Below are 26575 nucleotides of genomic sequence, written 5' to 3'. Positions count from 1 at the left end.
TACAATATGGGTATCAAATGAAAGCTGTTGATAAGTGCTTTAATACGGGGTAATTTTCATACCTATTGATGACTAGGGTCTGGAAATATATGCCAAAACGTGGACCCGCCGTGTCTTTGCACCGAATTAAACCAAACTTACACACATTGTTAAGTAGGTATTGAAGATGATTTCCGTATAGTTTGAATACCTATTGGTAGATAGGGTCTCGAGATATAGGTCAAAACGTTGACCCGGGTAACCTTCGGATGTGTATGTACAATATGGGTATCAAATGGAAGCTGTTGGTGAATGCTTTAGTTCAGAGTATTTCCATCCGCTCCGTGACTAGGGTCTCGAGATAGAGACCAAAACGTGGACCCTAGAATGTGTTTGTACAATATGGATATCAAATGAAAGCTGTTGATAAGTGCTTTAATAGGGGGTAATTTTCTTACCTATTGATGACTAGGGTCTGGAAATATATGCCAAAACGTGGACCCGCCGTGTCTTTGCACCGAATTAAACCAAACTTACACACATTGTTAAGGAGGTATTGAAGATGATTTCCGTATAGTTTGAATACCTATTGGTAGATAGGGTCTCGAGATATAGGTCAAAACGTTGACCCGGGTAACCTTCGGATGTGTATGTACAATATGGGTATCAAATGGAAGCTGTTGGTGAATGCTTTAGTTCAGACTATTTCTATCTGCTCCGTGACTGGGGTCTCGAGATATAGGTCAAAACGTTGACCCGGGTAACCTTCGGATGTGTATGTACAATATGGGTATCAAATGAAAGCTGTTGATAAGTGCTTTAATACGGGGTAATTTTCATACCTATTGATGACTAGGGTCTGGAAATATATGCCAAAACGTGGACCCGCCGTGTCTTTGAACCGAATTAAACCAAACTTACACACATTGTTAAGTAGGTATTGAAGATGATTTCCGTATAGTTTGAATACCTATTGGTAGATAGGGTCTCGAGATATAGGTCAAAACGTTGACCCGGGTAACCTTCGGATGTGTATGTACAATATGGGTATCAAATGGAAGCTGTTGGTGAATGCTTTAGTTCAGACTATTTCTATCTGCTCCGTGACTGGGGTCTCGAGATATAGGTCAAAACGTGGACCCGGGTAACCTTTGGTTGTGTATGTACAATATGGGTATCAAATGAAAGCTGTTGATAAGTGCTTTAATACGGGGTAATTTGTTATGTTATGTTATGTTATGTTATGTTATGTTATGTTATGTTATGTTATGTTATGTTATGTTATGTTATGTTATGTTATGTTATGTTATGTTATGTTATGTTATGTTATGTTATGTTATGTTATGTTATGTTATGTTATGTTATGTTATGTTATGTTATGTTATGTTATGTTATGTTATGTTATGTTATGTTATGTTATGTTATGTTATGTTATGTTATGTTATGTTATGTTATGTTATGTTATGTTATGTTATGTTATGTTATGTTATGTTATGTTATGTTATGTTATGTTATGTTATGTTATGTTATGTTATGTTATGTTATGTTATGTTATGTTATGTTATGTTATGTTATGTTATGTTATGTTATATTATGTTATGTTATGTTATGTTATGTTATGTTATGTTATGTTATGTTATGTTATGTTGTGTTGTGTTGTGTTGTGTTGTGTTGTGTTATGTCATGTTATGTTATGTTATGTTATGTTGTGTTATGTTATGTTATGTTATGTTATGTTAAAGTATATGTTATGTTAATGTTAACTCATTCTCTATATCCATACAAAATATGTATCAAACAAATAAAATTAAAATTTTCTTTTGAAAAATGCAACCATTCAATCAGTATTTTCTTATGACGTTATCACGTTAAACTATCGTCAGTAAACCGACTTTGCAGACAACCTCTTTTTTTTTTTCACTATCATCTAGGCGAAATTGTTTTTTAAGCAATTTATTTATTGCAATCTATTTTCTAACATTTAGCAATATTTGTACTTAAAACTAAGACATTTTATTAGACACATACGGAAACCACCCAGAAGTGCAACCATTCCTAAAATGTTTGCTTATTAGCATAAAAATCCATCCTCTTCAGTCTGTTCAAGGAAATGAGATTGTGAGCTATTTCTATGAGCTTGCTTTGGGAGAGAGACATGAGAATTTCGATTAAGTAACCAGTATAGGCTTCGGAGAGCTTTGCGTTTGTTGAAAATATGTGTTTTCCATGTAAGTTTGCTGCGACCGTAGCAGAATGGGTTGGTGCGCGGCTACCACGAGAACGTAGGTTCGAGTCTCGGTAAAAGACCAAAATGAGGAAAAAGGATGTTCTAATAGTGGTCGACCCTCGCAGGCAATGGCAAACCTCCGAGTAAATTTCTGCTATAAAAAAGCTTCTCATAAAAATATCTGCCGTTCGGAGTCGGCTTAAAAGTGTAGGTCCTTCCATTTGTGAAATAACAGCAAGGCACACACCACAAATACGAGGAGAAGCTCGGCCAAACACCCAAAAAGGGTGTACGCGCCAATTATACTATATATATTAGGGCGGGTCGATTTAAAAATCGCTCATTGCTCTGTGAAAATCGTATTCTAGGGATCAAAATAAGAAACTTTCCCGAAGGAACCATACCTCTAAAACGAATTCTGATGTCCCCCAATTTCAAAATATCACAATTTTTGGCCTTTACATGAAAAAATCAGCTAAATGACTATGTTTTTTCTTTATTTTTATTTACTTATAATAATATTTATTATTTATTTATAATAATATCTATTTTTTCTCTTAAGAAATTTATTTAGTCAGAACATATGTAAATGAAAAAATTAATTTAAGTGAGTTATAGAAAAGAAACTAAAAAGTTCGTCCCAATTTGGGGGACATCAGAATTCGTTTTAGAGGTATGGTTCCTTCGGCAAAGTTTCTTCCTTTGATCCCTAGAATAAGATTTTCACAGAGCAATGGGCGATTTTTTTGCCTCCCCACAAATCGACCCGGCCTAATATATATATATAAATATGTAAGCTTGCTGACGAGGTGCATGCCAAGATATTTTGTAACATTATTTAGGGGAATGATTATTTTATGAATCTAACGGGTGGACAAATTTTTCTTTATTTTCCAGTCTTTCAGCCATTGAGCTATTTTATCAAGTCCATCTTGGAAACCACTTCGGGGTGGATGTCTATAGCGAGTAGAGCAAAAGTTCCGACGATAGTTTCCTCTGTGATTGGCAGATCGTGTGTGTAAAGCAAATAAAGTATTGAGCCCATTGTACTGCGTTGGGGTACGCCAGCTAAACTTTCGTTTTATTTAACAAAGAAGTGTCGGTCTTTGAGGTGGAACTTGATAAAAGTAAATAATTAATGGGTAGAGTGAGTTTTAGTTTGCATGCGTAACGCCGCCGAAAGCCTGAGTTACGTCGGGAAATGCGGCCGCACAATACTTCCAAATGATAGAAAAAGTTGTTTCTAATACTGATTTCATCTCGGCAGGCAATGACGAATCTTTAAGTGTTTCAAAGATAATGCCGAATCGATAGTCGTAGTTCTCAACTTGTTTGCCTTTGACTACGTGGAAAATTTTACTTACGTGCTTATAAAACCCAGCTCGTGCAAGAATTTAACCCAAACGACCATCGATTGCATCACAATTTTGCGGATTGGGCTCTCTTAGGTTTATTATTCAGATTTATTGGAAAATAAAGTAAAAAATTGAGATGATCGAATGCGCCATGTAACTCGCAGCCGCGGCAGCAATTTGCCGTATATCATTTAAAATAAATGCTGTGAAATTATCTACCAGGTTATAAAAAAATTCACTCCAACAATTTTCAGTTTTTACTATCACTTTAAGGTCTTAAGCTCTCACACAAACGCCAGATACAAAGCATCAAACAAGGTACCCCGAGCGAAACATATATACTGTGGGCAAAAAGTAAGGTGAATTTGGTTGTAAAATGAAAAATCTTTATTTATTCTTGTAAATCAATTTCATCCCCTTCAAAATAATCCCCTCTCGATGAAATACACTTATGCCAACGATTTTTCCAATCCCCGAAACATGCCAAATAGTCCATTTCCGGTATAGCCATCAGCACCTTCTTCGATTCAGCTTTTATCTCCTCAATCGACTCGAAACGTGTTGGTCTCTTGAATTTTGGGAATAGCCAGAAGTCACACGGAGCCAAATCAGGCGAATACGGTGGTTGCGGAACGATATGCGTGGAATTTTTGGCGAAATGGTCACTAAGAACGAGTGCAGTGTGAGACGGTGCATTATCGTGATGCAAAAACCAAGAGTTGTTGGCCCATATTTCTAGTCTTTTTAGACGAATTGCTTCACGTAAAGGACGCATAACGCCCAAATAATATTCCTTATTAACAGTTTGGCCAGGTGGAAGGAATTCATAGCGCACCACACCACGAAAATCGAAAAAAACTGTCATCATGACCATTATTTTTGAACGACTTTGACGTGCTCTTTTCGGTCTGGCCTCGCCTTTAGCACGATATTCGCTTGATTGGTCGGTTGTTTCAGGGTCGAAAGCATAAATCCAAGTCTCATCTCCCGTAATGATGCATTTGAGCTTGTCCTGATAGTCTGAAAGCATTGTTTCACACACTTCAACGCGAGGACTTTTTTCCAAGAAATTGAGAGTTTTCGGTATCAAACGAGATTTGACTTTTCGTAAGCCCAAATGGTCTTTCAAAATGGTTTTCACAGATCCTTCTGATATTCCGATCATATCAGTAAGGTCTTTAACAGTCAACCGACGATTTTTAAGCACTAACTCCTTCACTTTATTGACGTGTTGGTCATCTGTTGACGTCGATGGTCGTCCGGAGCGCTCCAAGTCATCAACACGTTCTCGACCCTCTTTGAAGTCTTTGTACCACTTATAAACATTTTTCTGCGACATGGTCGAATCACCAAATGCCTTCTGCAACATGCTAAACGTTTCAGCAGCCGAAATTTCATTCCGCAAACAAAATTTGATGGCACTTCTCTGCGCAATCAAATCAGACATTGTAAAAATCGAAAAATAAATAAATATATTACTGATAATGACATTCACATGAAAGTTGGCCCAGATGTTATTAACAGTGCTGCCAACTCATGAAAAAAATAACTAGAGCTAAATTTTAATCCCGCGAAGTTTGACAAATAAATTCACCTTACTTTTTGCCCACAGGTATATATATAAATATTATTGGTGCGTACACCCTTTTTTAGGTGTTTGGCCGAGCTACTCTTCCTATTTGTGGTGTGCGTCTTGATGTTGTTCCACAAATGGAGGGACCTACAGTTTCTAGGCGACTCCGAACGGCAGATATTTTTAAGAGGAGTTTTTTTTATGGCAGAAATACACTCGGAGGCTTGCCATTGCCAGCCGAGGGGCGACCGCTATTAGACCTGGTGAGAAACTGAGCGGATGAATCAGATAGATAGTTTCCTCGCGAAATGAGAGGATTAAGATTCCCCTGAAAACCTACGGTCTGCTTTTGGAAAGGTGGGCTTCACGTCAACTCGGCGAGCGCTGGGCTAGTGCACAAGCCTGCAAGGTTGTGATATCAAGTAAGTTTAAAAAACCATCTTTCACTCAGTTATGATACCCATTGCGCATCTCGTGCATCTAGCCGGGGCAGGTAAAAATGGGTAAATTTTCTTGCTTGACTATTTGGGGATTCCTTATAACAAAAATTAACATTTCGATTTTTTCCAATCAGGAGCGTACATTTTCTACTGAGAGGGTTAAACCAGCCAGCTACGTACGAGCCAGTTCCACGAAAATTAAGTGACTAAGACCAACCACTTTTATAAGTTTGCTTTGGTTCTAACTGGGCGAGGTATCCACATGTAAGACTGTACTTTAATATTACAAGAAGGGATTATTTAGACCACAACAATCAAACAAAATTTCAAGTGCATTTAAAAACAAATGTTCTTAAGTTCAAGTGCATCGATTGCGATAAGTAAAGCTTAGGTATGGAAAGGTTTCTAAAGGGCCCAGCTACAGTTTAATTATTTTGTTTCATCCTTGTAGTTTTAAGCTAAGTATAAAGGCTGATTAGAAGACACTTGATTTCATAGGCAAGCCTTTATTTAAACCATTTCTGGCTTAAGCTTGTTACTTATGAACTAAGTGGCTAAAAGCAAAGTTCATGCCACGCCCACTTTTCGATGAATGAGTGTATCTCTACAACGACTTAATAAAAAAAATAATAAAAGTTCAATATAGACAGAATTTACAATTATTTAAACTTATTTTTTCACTTATAATTTCTTCCTCTTCTTCTTAGCGTCACAGTCCTTGGTGAAACATTGCTTCCTTCACAGCGTCTTGCCATCGTTCTCGATTTACAGCCACTTCCCTCCAACATTGCACGCACATTTTCCTAAGATCAGCTTCCACATCTTCTAGCCACCTTTTCCTCGGGCATCCCCTTTTTCTTTCTCCAATTGGGCGAAGACTTAGTGCCTTTCTCGTTGATCGCTCCCTTAGCATTCTAGCCACATGTCCCAGCCATCTAAGTCGGTGCGACTTTATGAATCTTATTATACAATAGTTTCTTTCTTAACTATGTCTTCCAGTTCGGCATTGTGCCTAATGCGATAAGTGCCATCTGCCAGTCTAAGTGGACCATAGATCTTTCGGAGCACATTAGCTGGTTTGTCTCGTTAGCTTTCAGCGTCCATAGTTCACAGCCATATGTAAGCACAGGTCGTGTCATTACATTTTTTACATCTGAGCAATTTTAGACTAGCATTATATGCTTTGTTGGCTGCCCGTATTCTGTCATTGTTTGCTACCGACATGTCTTGGTTGGCTGATAATGTAATGCCCGAGTAGGTGAACTCATTTACACATTTGAATGTGTATGCCCCACACTACAGATCATTGCATACAATCCTCGATCTTGATTGGACCGTATATTAAGTTTTTTCTGCATTGATTACACGGTGCTACAAAATAAAATAAATCGAGAGAACTCTTCAAGTGATATAGTGCACGTTTTAGGTCAAGACCAGTACAACACAAAACTGTTTTTAGAAAATTCAAAATACCCTCAAATTTTTTATTTATTGTTAAAAAACCGATTTATGGTGTTTTTGATGAAATAAAAATATTGTACATAACTACCCCATTTTTCAACCGATTTTATATTTCAATATGGCCTTGAGAAGGGGAGTGTATGAGCGTTATGAATGTGCATATATAATTCTAAGATTGAACGATTGACGTTCAAAAGAAATTTTCAATAATAAGCTCTGATTTGTGCAATTTTTTCACGTTTTTTTTCAATGTGATGCAATTATTTGACCACTATTCTCGAACGGGCACCACAAATATATACACATTTTTAAACTCCAATAAAATGTGCTCGAGATAAGCTATTTTTCATCTTCATACATTGAAATCTGTAAAACTTACTATTTTTTTTAAGTTTTTTTCCACATTTTTAAAAATCCAGCTGAACCGGGACTGCGAGAGAATACCGCATGACCGATAGTGCTTTACTGCTCATTGTGACTAATTTTGAAAGACAGTAATAAGTTTACATAACTATGAATACATCTAACATATCAAAACTCATTATAACCCAAGCTTACCTAATCCAAACTGGCCAACCGAAGCTTGCAAGACACAGCAGAGCCGTTTGCAATTTGCTGGTAAGCATGTACAATTTAATGAGTGTGAAAAATCATCACTCTTGAATGATCAAGACCTATTAAAACTTAGCATAAGTGCATCTAACCTAACTTAACCTTACCTAATGTAAACATAAATCAGAATGTGTGATAAGCGTAATCATTTTTGTTTCATCTGCGGAATGTTTGTTGACAAAAAGCATCGTTTGGAATTCGCAAAAAGTAAGGCCGTGGTTGAAGGATATAACGTTCTTTTTGAACGCACATACATTAAAAGTCAGTGGCTTGAACCTGAATATGTTTTTCAATGTGCACTACTACAATTAAAAAATGGAGATATGAAAAACGCGACTCGCGTCTTTTACCGATAAAGATTCCGATGGTTTGGCATTGTCAGCAGATCCACAAGCAGGAAGATTGCTGCTTTTGTCAGACTAACATCACAGGTCATCACTACAAAACTCGTGACCGTATAAGGTATGCGAATGTTTTAACTATCTCCAAACCAGTCTAACGAAAAATCCAAGACGAGCAAATTTCAACAAAGAGGACAGAAGATTCATCTGAATCCAGTGACGGAAATTATATGCAAATAATATAGATAGATCTTATATTCCAATTGGAGCAACTTTAAATGAACGTCATTTAGTATCAAATGCAGACTATCGTGATCTTCTACGAGATTTAGGACTATCATCAAGACAAACAGAAATTCGTGGGTTCTGATTAAAGCAGTGGCATCTTGTGGAAAATGGATTTAAAGCGACATTTGCACGAGACAAGGATATAACATTCTTTGAACAACTTTTCAAAGCTGACGATGTCGACCATAAGCTTGTATATTGCACGAACGTAGATGAATTGTTTTTCTGCCTCAATCACGCACACCGACCAGAAGATTGGCGGTTATTTCTTGATGTTTCGTGCAAAAGTGAGTATCGTATATTCTAATTGAGTGGAGGAAAGTTTGAGTAAGACAAAAGTCAATTTTCTTTGACATTCATATTTTTACATTTATCATCACCTTGGTGCTTGCAAAAATTAATAAATATACTTATTTATGCACGAATTTCGCGAATAATAACGGAGAACCGCAAATTTGCAAATATGAAAGAAGTGAAGAAAACTTTCAGTTTCTTCATTTTTTTGTTTTACAAAAAAATCCGTTACATACTTCGACACATTTTGATTGATTTTTGAAATTAAATACTTTTTACATTCGGAATAGACACAGCTACATATAAGACTTTCTACTAATAAATAAACCTTTCATTTCAATATTATCGACAACATCTCGTTAAACTCGCAAAAATTGGAAAAATTGACTACAATTTAAGTTTTGTGTTGAAAAACCAGTAGTTATTTTTGCTTACCGTGAAAAATAGAAGACATACGTCAAAGGAACTAGCATTTATCTAAACAAAACTCTTTCAGGATTGGAAATCGGATAAAATGCGGACGAGCTACGAATTTTTAAGTGTCGGAAAACACCCAAAATCGGTTTTTTCACGATAAATAAAAATTGAGGGTGTTAAACATTTTTTGAATACGGTTCCGCGTCGTTCTCGGCTAGATCTACAGTGCTCATCATGTCACTTCAAAAATTGTGATTCACTGTAGCACCGTGCCTTGTTTGACTCCTGAGGCAATAGAGAACGGTTCCGTACAGTCTACTTGCACTATAACTTTTGCTGTCGTATTTGTAAGGGTCATAATAACAAGTTCAATAAGCTTTGTTGGTATGCCTATAGACTGCAATAAGTATTTTATTTTACTTCGGTCTATGCTATCAAATGCATACTGAAAATCGTTGAATAGACAGTGAATACCAATATCATATTCATGTAGTTTTTCAAAGGCTTGCATGACTTTGAAACCCTGGTCGATCGTCGCCCAGTTGGCTCTACAGCCTGCATATTTTAATAATTCAGCCGGTACCCCATCATCGCCGCTACTTTTATAATTTTAAATTTGTTTATGGCGGTTTTTATTTCCTCAAAACTGGGGCTGCTTATATTCACCTCAGCGGTTTGCAATTCTGATTTTCTCGTTCTTCTCTTTGTATATTTAGAGTTACATTGAAATGCTGCTTCCAACGATGAATAATTTGCTGTTTACCACTTAGTGTTTCTCCAATTTTATTTTTGACAACATTCGTCCGCGGGCAAAAGGATTTAGATTGTTCTTTTATGGCTTGATACATTTTTCTTATATTTTTATTTTTAAAATCAATTTCGATTTGCTCTATTTGTCTTTCCAAGAATTCTTTTTTCTTTCTCTTAATACTATTTTTCGCTTCTTTTTTTTCTTGGTACTCAAGTAAGTTTTGTAAAGTGCCTTTTTCTACATATACGGGTTGCGCATATTCGATGGACCCATCGGTTTTTTTCAAATCAAAGAAAAACACAATTTATTTGATGTTGGCGATAATAATCATTTTATTCGGTTCAAATAGATTTGTTGACATCACTTTTTGAATATGATATCTCTCAAATTGCCGCCTTGAGCCTGTACGGCGTATTGTGTCCGTTTTGCAGCATTTTCCATAGTTTTAGCTAACATTTCGGCTGGAATAACGGCTATTTCCTCACGGATTTTGTTCTTGAGCTTTTCTATGGTCTTTGGCTTATTAATATAAATCTTTTAATTTTAAATATCCCTACAAGAAAAAGTCAGGTGACGTTAAATCGGGCGAACGCGGTGGCCAGTCAAAATCGCCATTTTTCGACATCAAATGACGAGGAAACAATTTCTTCAAAAAATCGATTGTGGTGCGAGCTGTGTGAGCTAGAGCGCCGCATACTGGGGATTTTTGTACAGAGATGCGGAAAAAAGTATACATCCCAAAAAATATTTACATTTTTACTACTAACGAAGTTGTATATATTTGTGTATGAAAAGAACATGTCTAAAAACTATTTTTTAAAAAAATTAAAAAAAAAAATTTTTTTTTTAAATTCATGAATTTTAATTTTTTTTTTTTTTATTAATATAAGCCAGCAAATATTTACGCACAGGATACATGTTAGTTCATAATTCTGAATTACCCTCAAAATGTCAAAACAAAATTAAAAGTGTTGCGTTATCATTATGCACACACTAGAAAGCGTTTAGTTACTATCATTGCCAAAAAATAATCAGTGGCGCCTGGTGGCACCTGCAATTGATTAAAACTGAAAGAGACGTTATTAAGCAACACGTTGATACTAGTTTCTGACCGTAGGTAAATGTAGCTCAACTTGCAGATCCAAGAATATGAAGGAATATGATTTTTTTTTTTCGTAAAATTAATTATAAATAGATAATCAAATGCTTTACAGCCTTTGTTCTTCCGGCTAAAATATATAAAAATATCGTACCCTAAATGAAAAATAAAAAATTGGAAGTCGGCTCAAGCAAAAAGAAAAAAAACCACCTTGGGCTTTGAAGTTTTTTCTTGGTCAGTTCAATACTATAAAAAAATTATACTTTTGACATATCTATAAAAAAAAAACTGTAAGTCGGAGTTTAGTAATTCTTTTTGATTTTATTGTTGGTTCTATTCTGGAATTTAGAAATACCATTAAACATTGCGTAGGTGGTATGTTGCAAATTTGACTTTTTTCCGCAAAATCCCCTGTGTGCGCCGTCTTGTTGAAGCCAGAATTGCCTCATAAGCTTTCGACGAATAATTGGCATCACAAAAGTGGTTATCATCTTCTTCTTGATTTGACTTCTGTTGTTGAATGTAAATTTCAACAATTTGGGAGCGCTCGCGTGGCGTGTACTATTCCATGGTAAAAATCTGCTTGGACTGACGCTTCCAACGCTATATGTCATTAAGCGATCTGACGTCTCTGTCAAAAGATACAGGGTTGCCAGATTGGTCCGTAGAATATGGGCAACCCTGTATGTGTATTTCTTTCGTGCCTCTTTCTTCCGTTCATTAGCTATTCTACATTCGCTGTCATTCGACTCCTTCTGCTCTTTTTGTTTGACGCCTATATTTTATTTTGCAGCTCGTATAATGGTATCTCTTATCGTGTACCAGACTTGTTCAACTTCTGTTTCACCATGCGTACTGGTGAGTCTATTATGAAGGGTGGTTAAGTTTTAAGGGCCGATGTTGAATGTAAACCCCACCTAAACCTCAGGTTTTTTCTGCATTTTATTTGTCACCTTTCAAACTAACTCAATTGGAGCCATGGAAAGATGCACAATCGGCTTATTATGGAAACCGGCGTTCAAATCAAAATGCATTTCGAAAAAAATCATTTTCAGTGATGAGGCACATTTGCACTTCAGTGGACTCATCAATAAGCAGAATTGCCGGATTTGCGTGAATGATAATCCAAGAGAGATCGTCGAAAAACCAATGCACCCACAAAGAGTGACCGTTTTGTGCGGTTTATGGGCCGGCGGCATCATAGGGCCGTGTTTTTTCCAAAATGAGGCCGGTCAGGCAGTTACTGTGAATAGTGTTCGCTATCGTGAGATGAAAACGAACTTTTTATGGCCCGAATTGAAAGATATGGATGAGGACAATTTGTGGTTTCAACAGGACGGTGCCACTTGTCACACAGCTAACGAAACAATGGCTCTTTTGCACGAAAAATTTGATGGCCGAATAATCTCACGTCGCGGCGATGTCAATTGGCCGCCAAGATCATGTGATTTGACACCGTTGGACTTCTTTCTTTGGGGGTATTTGAAAGAAAAGGTGTATATCGATAACCTAGCAACAATTCAAGAGCTAAATGATGAGATAATTCGGCATATTAACGGCATAGAACCTCAGTTATGTCTCAGCGTCATCGAAAATTTGGACCATCGGATGGAGGTGTGCCGTCGAGCCGCGACGGCCATTTGGCCCATGTTTTGTTTTATGCGTAATTGAGTCATACCAGTGTTATCATAATAAAGAGAAATGATAATAATTTCTTAAAAAAATTGTATTTTATTCAAAAGCAACACCGGCCCTTAAAACTTACCCACCCTTTATATTGCACTTTCGAATATAATTCGAGTTTCTTCATTTTCAATTATTTTTGCTACATTCCATTTATGGATTTTGATAATGCTATTGTTGTTGTTTATTAAGGCAATTCGTAATTTGCCTATGACTAGATAGCGGTCAGAGTCACATAATGCTCCCCTTTGTGATCTTACGTCTATAAGTGAGGTGGCGTGTCTCTTGTCCACTAAAATATGGTCAATTTGGTTTGCTCTTCTTTGGCGGGGATTTTCCCTGTATGTCGGTGTATTCTCTTATGGTCAAATGCTGTACTGCCTCTCTTATAATTTGTGAGACAAAAACAAAAATACTGATTATAAAAATTATATTATATATTATAAGTTTACACATCTTATCTCAATTGTAATCATAACGAAATGAATTCGTTACGTAGTGGAACATCTAAAAGCCTTACGAACGAATGAACGTTAAGCTTTTGGGCCTGCTATAGATTTTGTCATTGGTATGCGAACCTCTCGCTACTTGAAATATATGCAAATGATTATATAAAAGTTAAATGATTGCATGTGTGTGCATGTGTGTGTGCATGTGTATGTGTGTGTGTACACAAATATGCAATAAAATTTTTCTGACCCTACCAGCTCACAAAATAACTTTTTTTCACAGAACTTTCTTATCATTCTTATCATTAGAGGCAGAACCTTAGATCACTGAGGTCTATTAGAAAATTAAATCACTTCAGATAAGGTGAAATATTGACAGATCCATTGCAAATCCAAGCGCAAAATATAAAATCGCGTGAATTCAAATGCATGCCTGGCAGGCGTTAGCATAATTTGTGAAGCCATAACATTTCATAGTCGCGCGATTTTTTACTCTTGCGTAAAAGCGATATGCTTTACTACCTCGCTTATTATAGTCGACTTTCTGCGCATAAAATGTACCTCATTGCAAGCCGATTTGATATTTATATTAGTTTTACATTTACAGATTTGCCAGGCGCCAATTCCTGATATTTATAAAAATATTTAACAGTACTTTGAGCTGAGGAACGCCCCTATTTACTATTGAATTATCAGTTTTTTGTAAATTTTTGCTTTGCATGCATTGCTTTATTTACATTACGAAAATATTTAAATAAGACTTTGATTAGCTGTTATCAGCAGCCAGATTGATCGAGCCCCGTTCGCAAAAGGCAAATTTAAAAATCAAACATATACACATACACACATACATACAAGCAAAGCTAAAGACCCACTCGCCAACTTGATTGTAGTACACAACAATCCCCTTAAGTGAATATTAATTCGTATATTTGTTTTTTTTATTTTTATTTTACTCTGGGATATTTGGAATATTTCTGTTTTTTTTATTAAGATGCTGATAAGCGGCTTGCATTATAATTTTTAACCTGCACAAGCCAATAAAAGTCTAAGTTCGGGTGAGACCGTACTTTTTTATACACGCGCATGTTTTGGGTTGAAAAATATTCTAAGTACACGAAATCTATATATATAAAATTCAAATTATGTATGTATCTATAGATCGACTTGCGTCCTAAACGCATAAACCGATCATAACCAAATTTGAAACACGAACTGGATACCTTACCGGGATGGTCATGGGCTAAAAAATATTTTGATATATATAGGGGGCATGGCACCTCCCATACAAATGGAATTTTTAACAGTCCGTATTTCTGGAAGTATTTATGTTAGACTACTGAAATTTGGTAAAGGGTTATATGACATTAATCCTTACCGCATCCAGAAAAACTGCGTATAACGAAAAAGGGGGCGTGGCACCTCCCATACAACTGGAATTTTTTATAGTCCATATCTCTGGAAGTATTTGGGCCAGACAACTGAAATTTGGTAAGAGATTATATAAGGTTAATACCTAACACCTGCATGAAAAGTGGTGATGGCTGAAATGGGGCGTGACACCTCCTATACAAATGGGATTTTTCATACTGCATATCACTGGACGCATTTATGGTAGAATACCAAAAATTGACAGTGTACATCACAAGTTATAAAATCATCGTTTAATCGCCATCACTGTAAATATGTAAACAAAAAACAGCTGATGCATTCCATTGTAATATCTATATTCGCAAAAAGCTTTTAGAAAGGGGGCCATGATAATTATGCTGCGTAATTTGGATCCTCCACGTTTATGCAATGCCACAAGGCTAATCATCACGAAACTTTTACCGAATGTTATAGAAGCTATGGTTTTATCAGGAAATTTTGAAAACCACAAAGTTTTCATACGCAGAATTCCAATTATACCGACGGATATACCTTTCCATTTTAAACGTCTCCAATTTCCTATTAGACTGGCTTTCGCAATGTCCATAAATAAAGCTCAGGGACAATCATTAGCTGTAGCAAGAGTCAATCTAACAAACTCATGTTTTACCCATGGCCAATTATATGTAGCCTGCTCCAGAGTTGGCGCACCGAAAAACCTTTTTATTTATACTCAAAATAATATAACAAAAAATGTCGTATATCCGATAGTTTTAAATAATACCTAAACTGACTTAAAAAAGTTAAAGTTGTTTTATTTACATTGAATACTTTTTGATAGAAATGTGGGGTGAAACCCACGGGTATAAGCTAGTAATTTATAATTTCAACACGCTTATTTGTAATAAAATTTGTTTCTCACTTACCTGTTAACTTTAACGCGACACTTTTTATCCAATTTATGTTATATGCATATGTAAGTAAAGTAACAGTGCCCGAATTCTGTTATTACATAGGAATCATAAAGTAACGACGAGGACACCCTAATTCCCGAACTCCTCAAGTATGGTGGTGCAGAACTAAAAAGGCACTTATTGTTTCTTGTGAGAATAATATGGAGAAACGAATGAGTGAGGTGAGTGGCTTTGAAGTATAAAGTAATTATTTTTTTTCTCCTTGTTCACTCCTCTCGGGAGCATAGGGAAGCGACAAGACTCTGTCTTCCGTTGGTTTCGTTAATCTATTTTGATTTCTGACAGGGTTGGTGATTAGCCTGCCGCTACCAGTTCTAAGCAGTGGGAATGCCCACCTGTCGTTGCTTATGAATAACGAATTCTTATTGCTAGGAGCGCCATCTGTGTTTCACATTTTTCTGGCAGAAAGATCGCACAAATGGTTGAGGACTTCGCTAAATTTCGTGTGTCTGCGCTATTACCGCGTCTGACCGCTTCCTCTTGCTGGCGCTACTGATGCAATGTGTAACTGTGTCCTTTTCTTTGTTTTTTGCTTGTTTTAGCAACCACAATGCAAGTAGTGCGCTGACTATTTTGTGAGAGTATGGATGGAAAGGATAAGTTTTTGGGTTTTAGGAATGAGAATATTTTTTTCTTTTTTAAATTTGGAAAAGTGCAAGGACCGTGCTTTACATGGGATTCGAACACACAACCATGGCAGGCTAGTGCACTTGCGCTAGACTACCGAGGCCGCTGACTTTTGTATCTATGGGGAAGTTTTACAAGCGACTTGAACAGAAATACGCCTAAAACTAAAAAGAATAATAATATGTTGAAAGAAGTCGATTTTTGGAAAATTCTGGACGTATGTAATGGAAAATAGTCGTAAAAAAGGGAAGTTAGGGAGCAAAAAAGGTAAACATATCAGCGAACCATAGTATGGCAGTAGTGGCACAATGTCAATTTGGATATTAGATACTCGTATAATACACTCTGGTGCTGCCTTTTCTTCTTTCCTTCCTCCTTCTTTCTTTCAGATCACCACTTGCACAAAATTTTGGGAATTTTGTTTCACTGAATCAATTTTCAATAGACCTCCCATTACGAACTTCATACCAGATGTGTACATCACTCGAAAAAACTATAGTACCACAACATTGTGTCCAGGTTTGACAGTTTCTCTTTTTTTTGATTTTAATTAATTTTCAAAAAATATATAGTTCATTCAATAACCTATATTAAATAAATGGGTGTTTCAAACTTTGTACAAAGTTTATAAAAATTCTCCAAATTTTTAACACAATTTTAACTTTTTAAATGTAATCTTTGGAAAAATTTGGGAAAGCAGTATTTTAACCCATATAGCATTGGTATAATAAAATGGAAGCTTGAAGTGGTTCAAAATTCGCGGTTCTCTTGTCGGTTCTTCTCCATATAAAAAAATTCAGAGCCCTTATGAGAACAAATTAATATTTACCCAGCGCAGTGGCGTGCGCGGGTATGGAAATAATCAAAATAATAATAATGAGGTGATAGAAAAATTGTCCGTATGTTTGTACGTTAAGTGGCAAATCCACTGATAGCAAATGAACTTCTGACCATTTATAATATTTCCAATCAGCATTATTTTCCAAAAAATTGAGATTTATTTCTTGACCTTAAAAATTTTTATTATAATAATAAATTCATGCTTTGCAAGTGGTACTAAAATAATTATGGCATAGTTGGAACACATGTGCTGCTATTAAATGTGGTATCAAGTGTAAGGTGAATAGAGGGGTGAGCAAAAGAATATAGCGATTATCTATAATAAATATAAAAATGAATCGCAAAATGTGTTGGTAAGCGCATAACTCAACAACGCATGGACCAATGTTAACAATTATTTTTTGAAAATGTTCCTTGAAGTCCAAGGTTGGTTTGTGTGGCGAGAAAAATTCGAATAATTTCCGGGAAAATCCTAAAACAGCCCTTTTCTTTTTCCCATACAAATATTGCGTGTTTGTGTGTGTGCGTGTTCGCGTTGGAGGATCTAATGCGTTCACACAAAAGTGATAATATCGTGAACCCGACCAAATTGAAAAGTAAAAAAATGTAAGAGCTATAGATTTGATCGGAATATTCTTTGTTTTGTTTTAGTTTCAGAAGGAGTTAAGGAATGATTTAATTCACAAATAGTAAGTAAATTCTAAGAATAATCATGCAGGGCTGAACAAATCCAAACATATTTTAAGAATAACAAAAAACCAACATTAATAATTAATCCAGAAAACCCAGGTTTCTCACATGGTTAATTATATGTTGCCTGTTGCCGCGTTGGAAAACCATCAGATTTGTTTGTATATTCACACGGTAATCAAACAAAAACATTGTATATCATAAAGCACTACAATAAAAATAAAACAGATATTTGTTAATCACTATGATTCACTTGATTTACAATAAAGCGATTACTGAAAATACTTATATACGGTTTATTTCATTATTCTTTATTATATCGGTTATTAACCATATGTTAATAATAATAATAATAAATAATTAATTATCTCTATGTTTTGCCATTGACGCACCCGTTTTATAAATATTTGTCACCTTTAGTTCCCACTATCCCTTTAGATTATTTTTCAATCAGGTTTGAACCTTAAGTTCCCCTCTTAGTTTAAAGCGCTCTGGCAAACATCCCAGTCTGGGTTGGTAGTGAGTCCCAAAAGGGTGGCCAAAGTTCGCGGAAGCGAAGACACTTAGGTCACCCGAGCTGACCCTTTTCTTTAATTCTCCTGAACAAAACCGTCACCATGATAATAAGGCGGTGTGTGAGGGTCAGCAGATAAAAACGTCTTAAGGTCGAAATATAAACTGCCACATGCAAAATCTATTTGACAGAACGAAGTCTGTCGGGTCCGCTAGTTTGAAATAAAAGAAGATTTTACATTTAATTCAATTTATAAAATAATTTAAAAATAAATTTGTATAGAAATATTTAACGAAAAATCTATATCAATTATGTAGAACTATAATTACTAAAAATTACTTAGCCGTATATCGAAGCGGCTATTTTATTTGCGATTATTAGAAGCTTTCTTGTTCTTATTTTTTTTCCTATTGGTGTTTTTTTGTATTTGTTATTGTTTTTGTGCTTTTTATTGTTTTATATCTTACTTTTTTTTTGCTCTTGTTTTGTTTCTGTGTTTGCTCTTATTCTGTTATTGGCTTTGATATTGTACTTGCAATTATTTTTATTTTTATTTTTATTATTTTTTTTTGTCCTTGTTCGTTCTTCTGTTATTGTTATTGTTTTTCCTCTTTATCTATTTATTGTTCTTGCTAATTTTTTGCTTTTGTTCTTACCCTTGTCCTTCTTCTCGTTAATTTTCAAGTAATACATATTGATCAAAAAGTTCCCGGAATATATTCAGAAAAGTCGAAAACCCAGTTTACGCCTCAAAAAATATATTATCGCCTTTAAAGTACTCCCTAACAACTGCAACGCGCTTACACCAGTGTTTCATTTAACTTTCCACACATTTCTGGAACTGTATTTTCGGTATGGCCATCAGAGCCGCTTTCGATTTTTTCATTACTTGCTTTCGGCTGTTAAAACGCGTTCCCCGTATTAGTTTTTTTACTAGATCGAACGGCAAAAAGTCGCAGGGAAGCATATCAGGTAAATGGCTCATCGATGGCTCTTGGATGGTATTAATTTCGTTCTTCGTTAAAAATGGTCACGGATAGTGAGTGAGCTAAATGGATAGTGTAAAACTCACGACCTGTTTTCCTACAAATCCTTTCTTTTTTGGCGTTAATATGATTCACGTTAATGTGTTTAAACGGCCAAATCCTAAGTCCATATTCATTTCCGTTGACCTTCTGGCAACAATTCGTGGTATACAATACCATTGTAATCCATAAAAGCCATGAACATCACTTTCTTCTTTGACTAAAGCGACGTGGTTTTGTGGGTCTTGGTTCATTCGGAGCTCTCTGTCGATGCCACTACGTTCGTCTTCCTTGATGGACTCACCATCTCTTCTGAAGCATTCATACCACTCATAAGCGACTGCATTTTTTAGAGTATTATTACCGGAAGAGTTGTCCAAAATTGCTAAGGTTTCGCACCATGGAATCTATTTGTAACGCAAAATTTAATACAAACTTTGCAAATTCAAGTTTATTTTTCAAACTCTAAAAAATCCAAAACACGTGCACAGGTAGATTTACTCAAGACGGAGTAACTTTTACAAATGTGAAGTAATGGCGATAAAATTGATGTAGGACTGTAGGTCTCTACAGTTGTGGCAACCTAACAGAAGAAACATAATTCAAATCAGTTGACTTAGAGCATCACCTGGTAGTTGTTGCGAGAACTTTTTGATCAAGGTGGTATTTCTTGTTCTTGTTTTTGTTCTTGTTCTTATTTTTCCTCTTTTTCGTTTTATCGTTCTTGCTTATTTTTGTTATTGTTTTTTTCCTTATTCTTATATTGTATTTGTTCCTGTTTTTATTTTTCCTTCTTTTCTTGTTATTGGTTTTGTTATTGTTTTGGTTGTTATTCTCTTCGTTTTCTTCTTATTGTTCTAGCTCTTACTTTTGTCCTTGTTTTTGTTACTCTTCATTTTCAGGTGATTCTTCTCGTTTTTGGTTTTGTGCTTGTTTTTATTCTTGTTATTGTTCTTGGTTTTCCTTTTGTTCTTGTTGGCTTTCGTATGTTTTGTTATTCTTCTGGTTCTTGTTTAGGTTCTTGCTTTTGTTTCTATTCTTGTTATACTCGCGCATTTGTGATCATTTGTGAAGTTCATCAACGAATGCAAGAGATTTGGGGAAGAGTGACCTCGAACTAATTTATCCGTCTTACCATTCACTTCGTATCTTTGCTATATCTATTCTTTGTACTCAAATCTATCCGGGTGTAGTACAATGGTCTACTGACTGAGTGTTTGGACTTGCCCAACCCCCCACAAATCTAATCTAATCTAATCTAAGCACACCATTAACTTTAATGAATCCCGAAGAGCTTCTTGGAAAATTTTCTCAGCATAGATGTTGAAAAGGATGGGTGATAATATATATCCTTGCCTAACGCCTTTAAGAATAGGGATTTCCTGTGATTTGTCATTATCAACATCAATTACGGTAATCTGGTTCCAAGAAAGGGTTCGTAAACATCGCAACTCTCTTGTGCTCTTTCATAGTCTAGAAAACACATGAGTACATCTTTTTGCACATCATTGCAATTTTAGACAAGAACATGGGCACAAAACAGAGCTTCACGAGTTCCCATGCCATTTCTAAAACCGAATTGCGTAGGGCCAATGGCTTCTTCACGTTTTTTATAAATTCTATTGTGTATAATTAAAAAAAAAGTGAATGAGTGATTCACGAGACCTATGAGCCTATATTCCTCGCACTTCTTTACATTGGATTTGTTTGGCAATGTAATGAAAACAGATTTTAGCCAATCCTGTGGAAACTGTCCGGCATCGTAGATGTGGTTAAAAATGTGCAGAAGAATCTGGAAACATTCTTCGTCAATTAATTTTAAAATTTCTTCAGGAATTTCGTCAGGACCTGTTGCTTTCTTATCAGTGACGTTTTTTGGTTGGTTAAAAGGTGGTCGATTGTCATTAAGAAGATTACGGACATATCGTTCCCAAAGAACTTTCTTTTCGTTTGTGTCTGTTATGCCCAGAGTGCTTTTCATCAAGTAGCAAAGGTGTCTTCTTTTTATGGTGAACTCCGCAAGTTCTTTTGATCAAGTTCTACAAAATATCATTTACACAAATATTATTTACTAACTATTTATGTGCGGTCCAGGCACTGAAGTACCTACACCTAATCCATAATTGTGCGCCACCTTACGAAAGTAGATCAAGGAAGCCGCAAAAAAGAAAAGAACAAAAGCAAAGAAAATATTTATACGTAGCCAGTGGCTGGATAATTAGTTAGTGAATGATAGTTGGCGCTATTTTCACAGCTGTAGTTTTCTTATTGTGCTATGTACATATAAACATCCTAATGACACTAAATTATTGTGCAAGAACCTCAAACTTTTACAGATGCAAAATGGGAAATATTATATGAGTAGAAGTGTTATTGTTTGCTTATTTTTGTTTTCAATACTAACTTAAATGCGGGTAAGTTATGTTAGGTTAAGTAAAAACAGCTCACGGCTTTTCTTTTATTGCATTTGAAAAGAAAAATATACATATAGTATATATAAAATAATTTTTCTGACAACATAGAACAGTTCATTATTAGCTTATTTCAAATAAAAGTTTTAGGTATTTTTCTTGAACGCTTTTAGGTTTTGAGTTAAGTCAGTCTTGCAGCAAATGTGGAATTAGTATTAATTATAAATGGTGGGCGTCGACCGGCAATGATAGTAATTTACGCGTTTGATTTATGTAATATTATAATTGCGATTTGCTTACACACAGCGCTAGCAGTCAGGCATTTAAAAAAGTCATTCCTTCGAGTTACACAATAAAAAAATTTGCAATAATGAAATGGGAATTTGATATCTGGAAGTCACCATTTGAAACACATTCACGCACGTGCATAGATTATGTATTCCACGGCGAGTTCGAGCCCTGAAAACGTAAAATGCCAAAAGTAAAATGGATTTTGTACTTGCATATATTTTACAAGGACACGTGCAGCAAGGAAATTACAGACACCCCACTAAAACCACTGACGCAAATAATCTTTTTACCCACGCTAACTGAATAACATTTAACAAAGCTGGAAGTACAGACGAAATTTATTGCACTGATTAAATATATTTATTTATTTATTTCTTCATTTATGTCTAACAAAATTCAGAACAGACATTTAAGATATTAAGGGGTCCCGGTGGTCTAGAGCTCAAAAATTTAGGGTATTTTCAGTATTTTTGTTTACAATAAAAAAAAATTAAAAATGTTATTTAAAATTTTTAAGATTGTTATTTCACTTCTCTTACAAACAAAAATTTAATTATGACATTTTTCAATATTAAGAAAGAGACCATTCATAAGGCACCAGGAAAATAAATTATTCAGCTCTGACTGTAGGATGGCTGAATCACTAGAATTTCTTAGCAAAAACTTAGCACAGGAAAAGCTGGAAAAATGAACAGATATCATAAACAAAACAAATAACAAAAATCCTAATATACTATCCTGACGTACACCAGATATGTAAATATGTTTGTCAAAAAAGTATGGGGAACTTGGCAGTGAAGCACAAAATATTTATTATTCATTCAAATAAAATCTATCGTCTTCAAAGTAAGTGCATTCGGAATAAAAAACTAATACACCACACGACAAAATTATAAGAAGAACTAAATTTTAAATTTTTTTATTATCAGTTAAGGGCTAACAATTTAGGTTTTTGATATTTAAACTTTTAATGATAAATCTTTTAGAAATATCCAAAAAAAAGCAGACATTTCGTGAAACTTAAATTAAAAGGAAAACCTACAGAACGAACAAAGTTTTAACATAAAGGGCGGGTAGATGTTGAAATGGAATAAAAAAGCTGTGTGTGAGTTATTGACAAAATTATTTTTTTATTTGAAAGGCGCATATATGCCATTAAGTGTGGAATATGACATCATTCAAATGCCCTCCTCGGCTTCTTACGGTGGAACGGATCCGAGTGGTCCAATTTTCAATGACTCTTCCGCATAGATCCGGCTGAATTTGTGCGATGGCCTGTGTTATGTTCACCTTTAGAGCATCGGTCGATTGTGGTTTATTTGGATAGACCTGAGACTTCAAGAAACCCCACAGGAAAAAGTCTAGCGGGGTCAAATTGCATGACCTTGGTGGCCAATTCACAGCACTCCTGCGAGAGATAACCTTACCCTCAAATCGTTCATGCAGAATGTCAATCGTGGCGTTTGCTGTGTGGCACGTAGCGCCATCCTGCTGGAATCACATGTCGTCTAGGTCCATATGGTTCAATATGGGCCATACGAAATTGGAAGGGCCACCACGTCTACCGAAAAATGGACGCAATGCGCGCAACGTTTGCATTAATGAACACTCATTTTGATAATAAAGTTTTACCATTTGAACGTGCTGTTCAATCGTGTAACTTGCCATGATGATTTGGCATAAACAACTGAATAATAAACAAAAGATTTGACAGATGTCACCAAAACAAAATGGCTGCCACAGGGCGTAAAATCGACCCGCGCCAATTGAAAAACCCTTTATTTAAAATAAACAAATATAATTCTTGGTGTTAGGTTCAAATTTGGAGCTTTAATCATAGCTTGTTTCGGCTCGTCATCCCAATCATTGTAGTGTATTTCAGGCAGAAAGTCTAGCAATTAATGAGGTAGCCGCCTGATTAGGTAAAAATGTGGTTACCTTCAGAGAAATCTATATTTACTACGATAGCCAAACGGCTATTAAATCTCTTAGTGTAGAGGTCACTAACTCCAAATTAGGGGAATACGAGGGCCTAGTGATATACCAGAAAATTTTAAGGCAGACAAACTAGCGCCAGAGGGCACTACCACTCGCCTCCCCCTTGGTATACAGACTTTAGATATACTCCTCTCAACTTACAAACTACGTGGTACAAGTAGCATGCTAGTGTAATGCTAGAAAATGAACTTTGCCAAAATAGGACGTCAGGCACTCAAAGACGCTACTTAATCGGTCAAGGAAACACATTTCTGTGGTAGTTGCTTTAATTACAGGCCACTGCCTCATATATCGACATACTCAAAGATTGAATGTATCCCATTTCAATTATTACAGAAGCTGCAAGAATGATGAGGAGGAAGAGTCCGTTAGACACCTTCTCTGTTACTGCTCCGCGTGGCATGCCACTGGTTTAAATACTTTGGCTCATCGCTTCTAAATGATACTGAGGACTTTAGGGATATAAGTGTCAGCCAGATCAATGTGTGTGCGCTTAAAAAAAAATAGTTTAACGAGGAGTAGCAGGTAAACTGCTACTATGGCATCATAATGGTCTCGAGACTAATTGCCACTTCTACCTACCTATCTATCTATCTTGTTAAAGTCGTCGAGGCGTCGATTCGATCAACTTTTTTATAATATTTTGAACCATTTTTATGGCTTTTCGACATTAATCGCACTTTTTAGGATTTTAGCGCTATCAAAGTCTCTTCCATTTTTGAAAACCGATTGAGAAAGTATTGCGCAAACATTTGAGTTAAGATCAGTGTTGCAATTTTGCACCACCTGGTACTTTTTAACTAAATATCCAAGTTAAATATAGTTTAGTATAAGCGTACAGCGGCCGCTTAGGATGGGTGCATTCGTTCCAAATTTAAATGATCACTTTACGAATACTCATGAATCATCAAACGATAGAAACTGTTTTCTATAAGCAATTACCTCTCCACAAGCAATGACAAGCCGCTGAGTGTATTTGTGCCGTGAAAAAGCTTCTCATAAAAGTCATCTGAAATTCGTAGGTGGCATAAAGCCATACGACTCATTCATTTAAAGAACTGCAATAAGGGCCTTAACAACAAATTTAAGAGGAAAGAAATACCTGAACGAAGAATTCTATATGCCCACTTGATCTTTCCAATGCAGGGAAGCCTAGCCTATTTCTCAGCCATCACCAGCTGTCACCGCAACTTCAACTTTTTTTTTTTTGTTTTCTGTTTGAAAAAATCACTGCTGTCCACGAGTCATCACTTTCAAGCATAGATGCGATCAATGACCGACGGTTACGTGATTTTGCTTTTTTAGCTTTTGAAAAATATGTTGAATTTGTTGAAAGCGAAAAGAAGCAGCAAAATTAAAGCGATTATCTAACATTTAAATACTAGGTATTAAGTAATTACATGGATTTGTGTAAAAAATCACTGCCGCCTAAATGATCGATCGTTTCTATGGTTGGAAAAAGTTAATTAATGTTTTGGGGAAATATTTCTATCCGCATCGGTACTAAAACCATCAAACATTTACAATGCTTTTTACGAAGTCAGTAACATTATAGTGGCATAATTAGCAGATTCCAATCAGCCGATGTTAAAAAGTGCTCGACTATTTAAATTATTCTAGTTTATGACCCTCGATTATCTGGTGTACTTTACGCAACGTTTTTACCTATTCTCTTCTTCTAGTGAAATCACGAATTCTACATGCGTTTATTGAGATGCATACTTTTTAAGAAAACGTATTTGTATACTTTAGCTTTTAAACTAAAAATTATTGTAAGTATAAATATAGTTATTTAAAATATCTGAATATTATTACCAATACATCAAGATCTGGAAAAAATCGAAGTAGGAGACATTGTTTGACTCTTATTTTAATTTTTTTTAGTTTTAATTGTATCTAACTGTAATTTAAGTACAAACTTATTTTCAAAAATAAAATGAGATGAAAAAAGTAAATATTTTCTGTAGTTATATTGTGGTTTTATTAAAATTAACACACATTCGCATTATCTATGGAAGACGTTTTCATGCATGTGGCTGCCTTGGCTGACTTACAATTTTCGAAGACCCTCATGCCCGTTCTAGTTCTTCGCCTCAAGGAATTTTATTGCTTCTATTCATACTCTGGATTTTCCGTTGCTATAGCCGAATGAGCTGGTGCGTGACTATCATTGTAGATTTTCTGATAACATCGATCACTCTGGACACGCCACAAAAAAGCTCAATTCCTGGGCCATTCATTTGCTTTTGCAGAATTGTTATACTAACGACTTTGAGCACGAAATACTTATATCTATCATAAATCATAAATCAACTTGGCTAAGAAATCAGTGATATAATATACAACTTAATTATGAAGCTTTGTAGTAACCGTCTCTCCTTGGCTATACAGAAGAATAGAATACAAGATTGCGCCTTTCCAAATGCCGTAACAAACAAAAGGAACAGGAACAATAAGTGAAAGTCAGTTGAAAGCTAAGAATATTGAATAGGTCGCACACACATACATCTACACTTGTATACTTATATATTTGCAAACAAGGGTTTGCTTATTTTCTGTATTAACGAAAGTCGATGGTCAAATTCGCCAAAAACAAAGTAGCACTTTTTGGAAAGCGCCACTTTCTGTACTCTCTACATCGTGAGTGCTATACATATTTCGCTATAGTCGGCTAATGGAACATCAATTGCATCTATAACTATTGAAAGATGAAAACCTTCATCTTCCGCTGCGGCCTCTTTTAAGGGGATCCGATGGTCTGGAAAGTTAAAAAAATCGATTTATTGTTTTTTCGATATTTCGAAGATATATAGGGTTATGCAATAAGAGGTGTTATTTTGATATTCAAAGAAAAAAGCTATTTTT

The 26575-nt window shown here is 35.5% G+C and overlaps 1 protein-coding gene across 1 annotated transcript in view; it reads right to left on the bottom strand.

The window, feature by feature from the left end:
• LOC129238317 (uncharacterized) overlaps positions 1–19356 on the bottom strand; it is a 49575-nt gene extending 30219 nt beyond the window's left edge. The window contains exon 1 of the mRNA XM_054873357.1: positions 19315–19356. Within this exon, the coding sequence (XP_054729332.1) occupies positions 19315–19356 (42 nt within the window). The remainder of the gene's footprint in view (positions 1–19314) is intronic.
• Positions 19357–26575: the final 7219 nt, after the last annotated feature.

The sequence above is a fragment of the Anastrepha obliqua genome, chromosome 1, assembly GCF_027943255.1.
Source record: "Anastrepha obliqua isolate idAnaObli1 chromosome 1, idAnaObli1_1.0, whole genome shotgun sequence".
Taxonomy (NCBI): Eukaryota; Metazoa; Arthropoda; class Insecta; order Diptera; family Tephritidae; genus Anastrepha; species Anastrepha obliqua.
The sequence above is the reverse complement of the archived record's forward strand: the minus strand, read 5'-3'. Positions and strand labels throughout refer to the sequence as shown.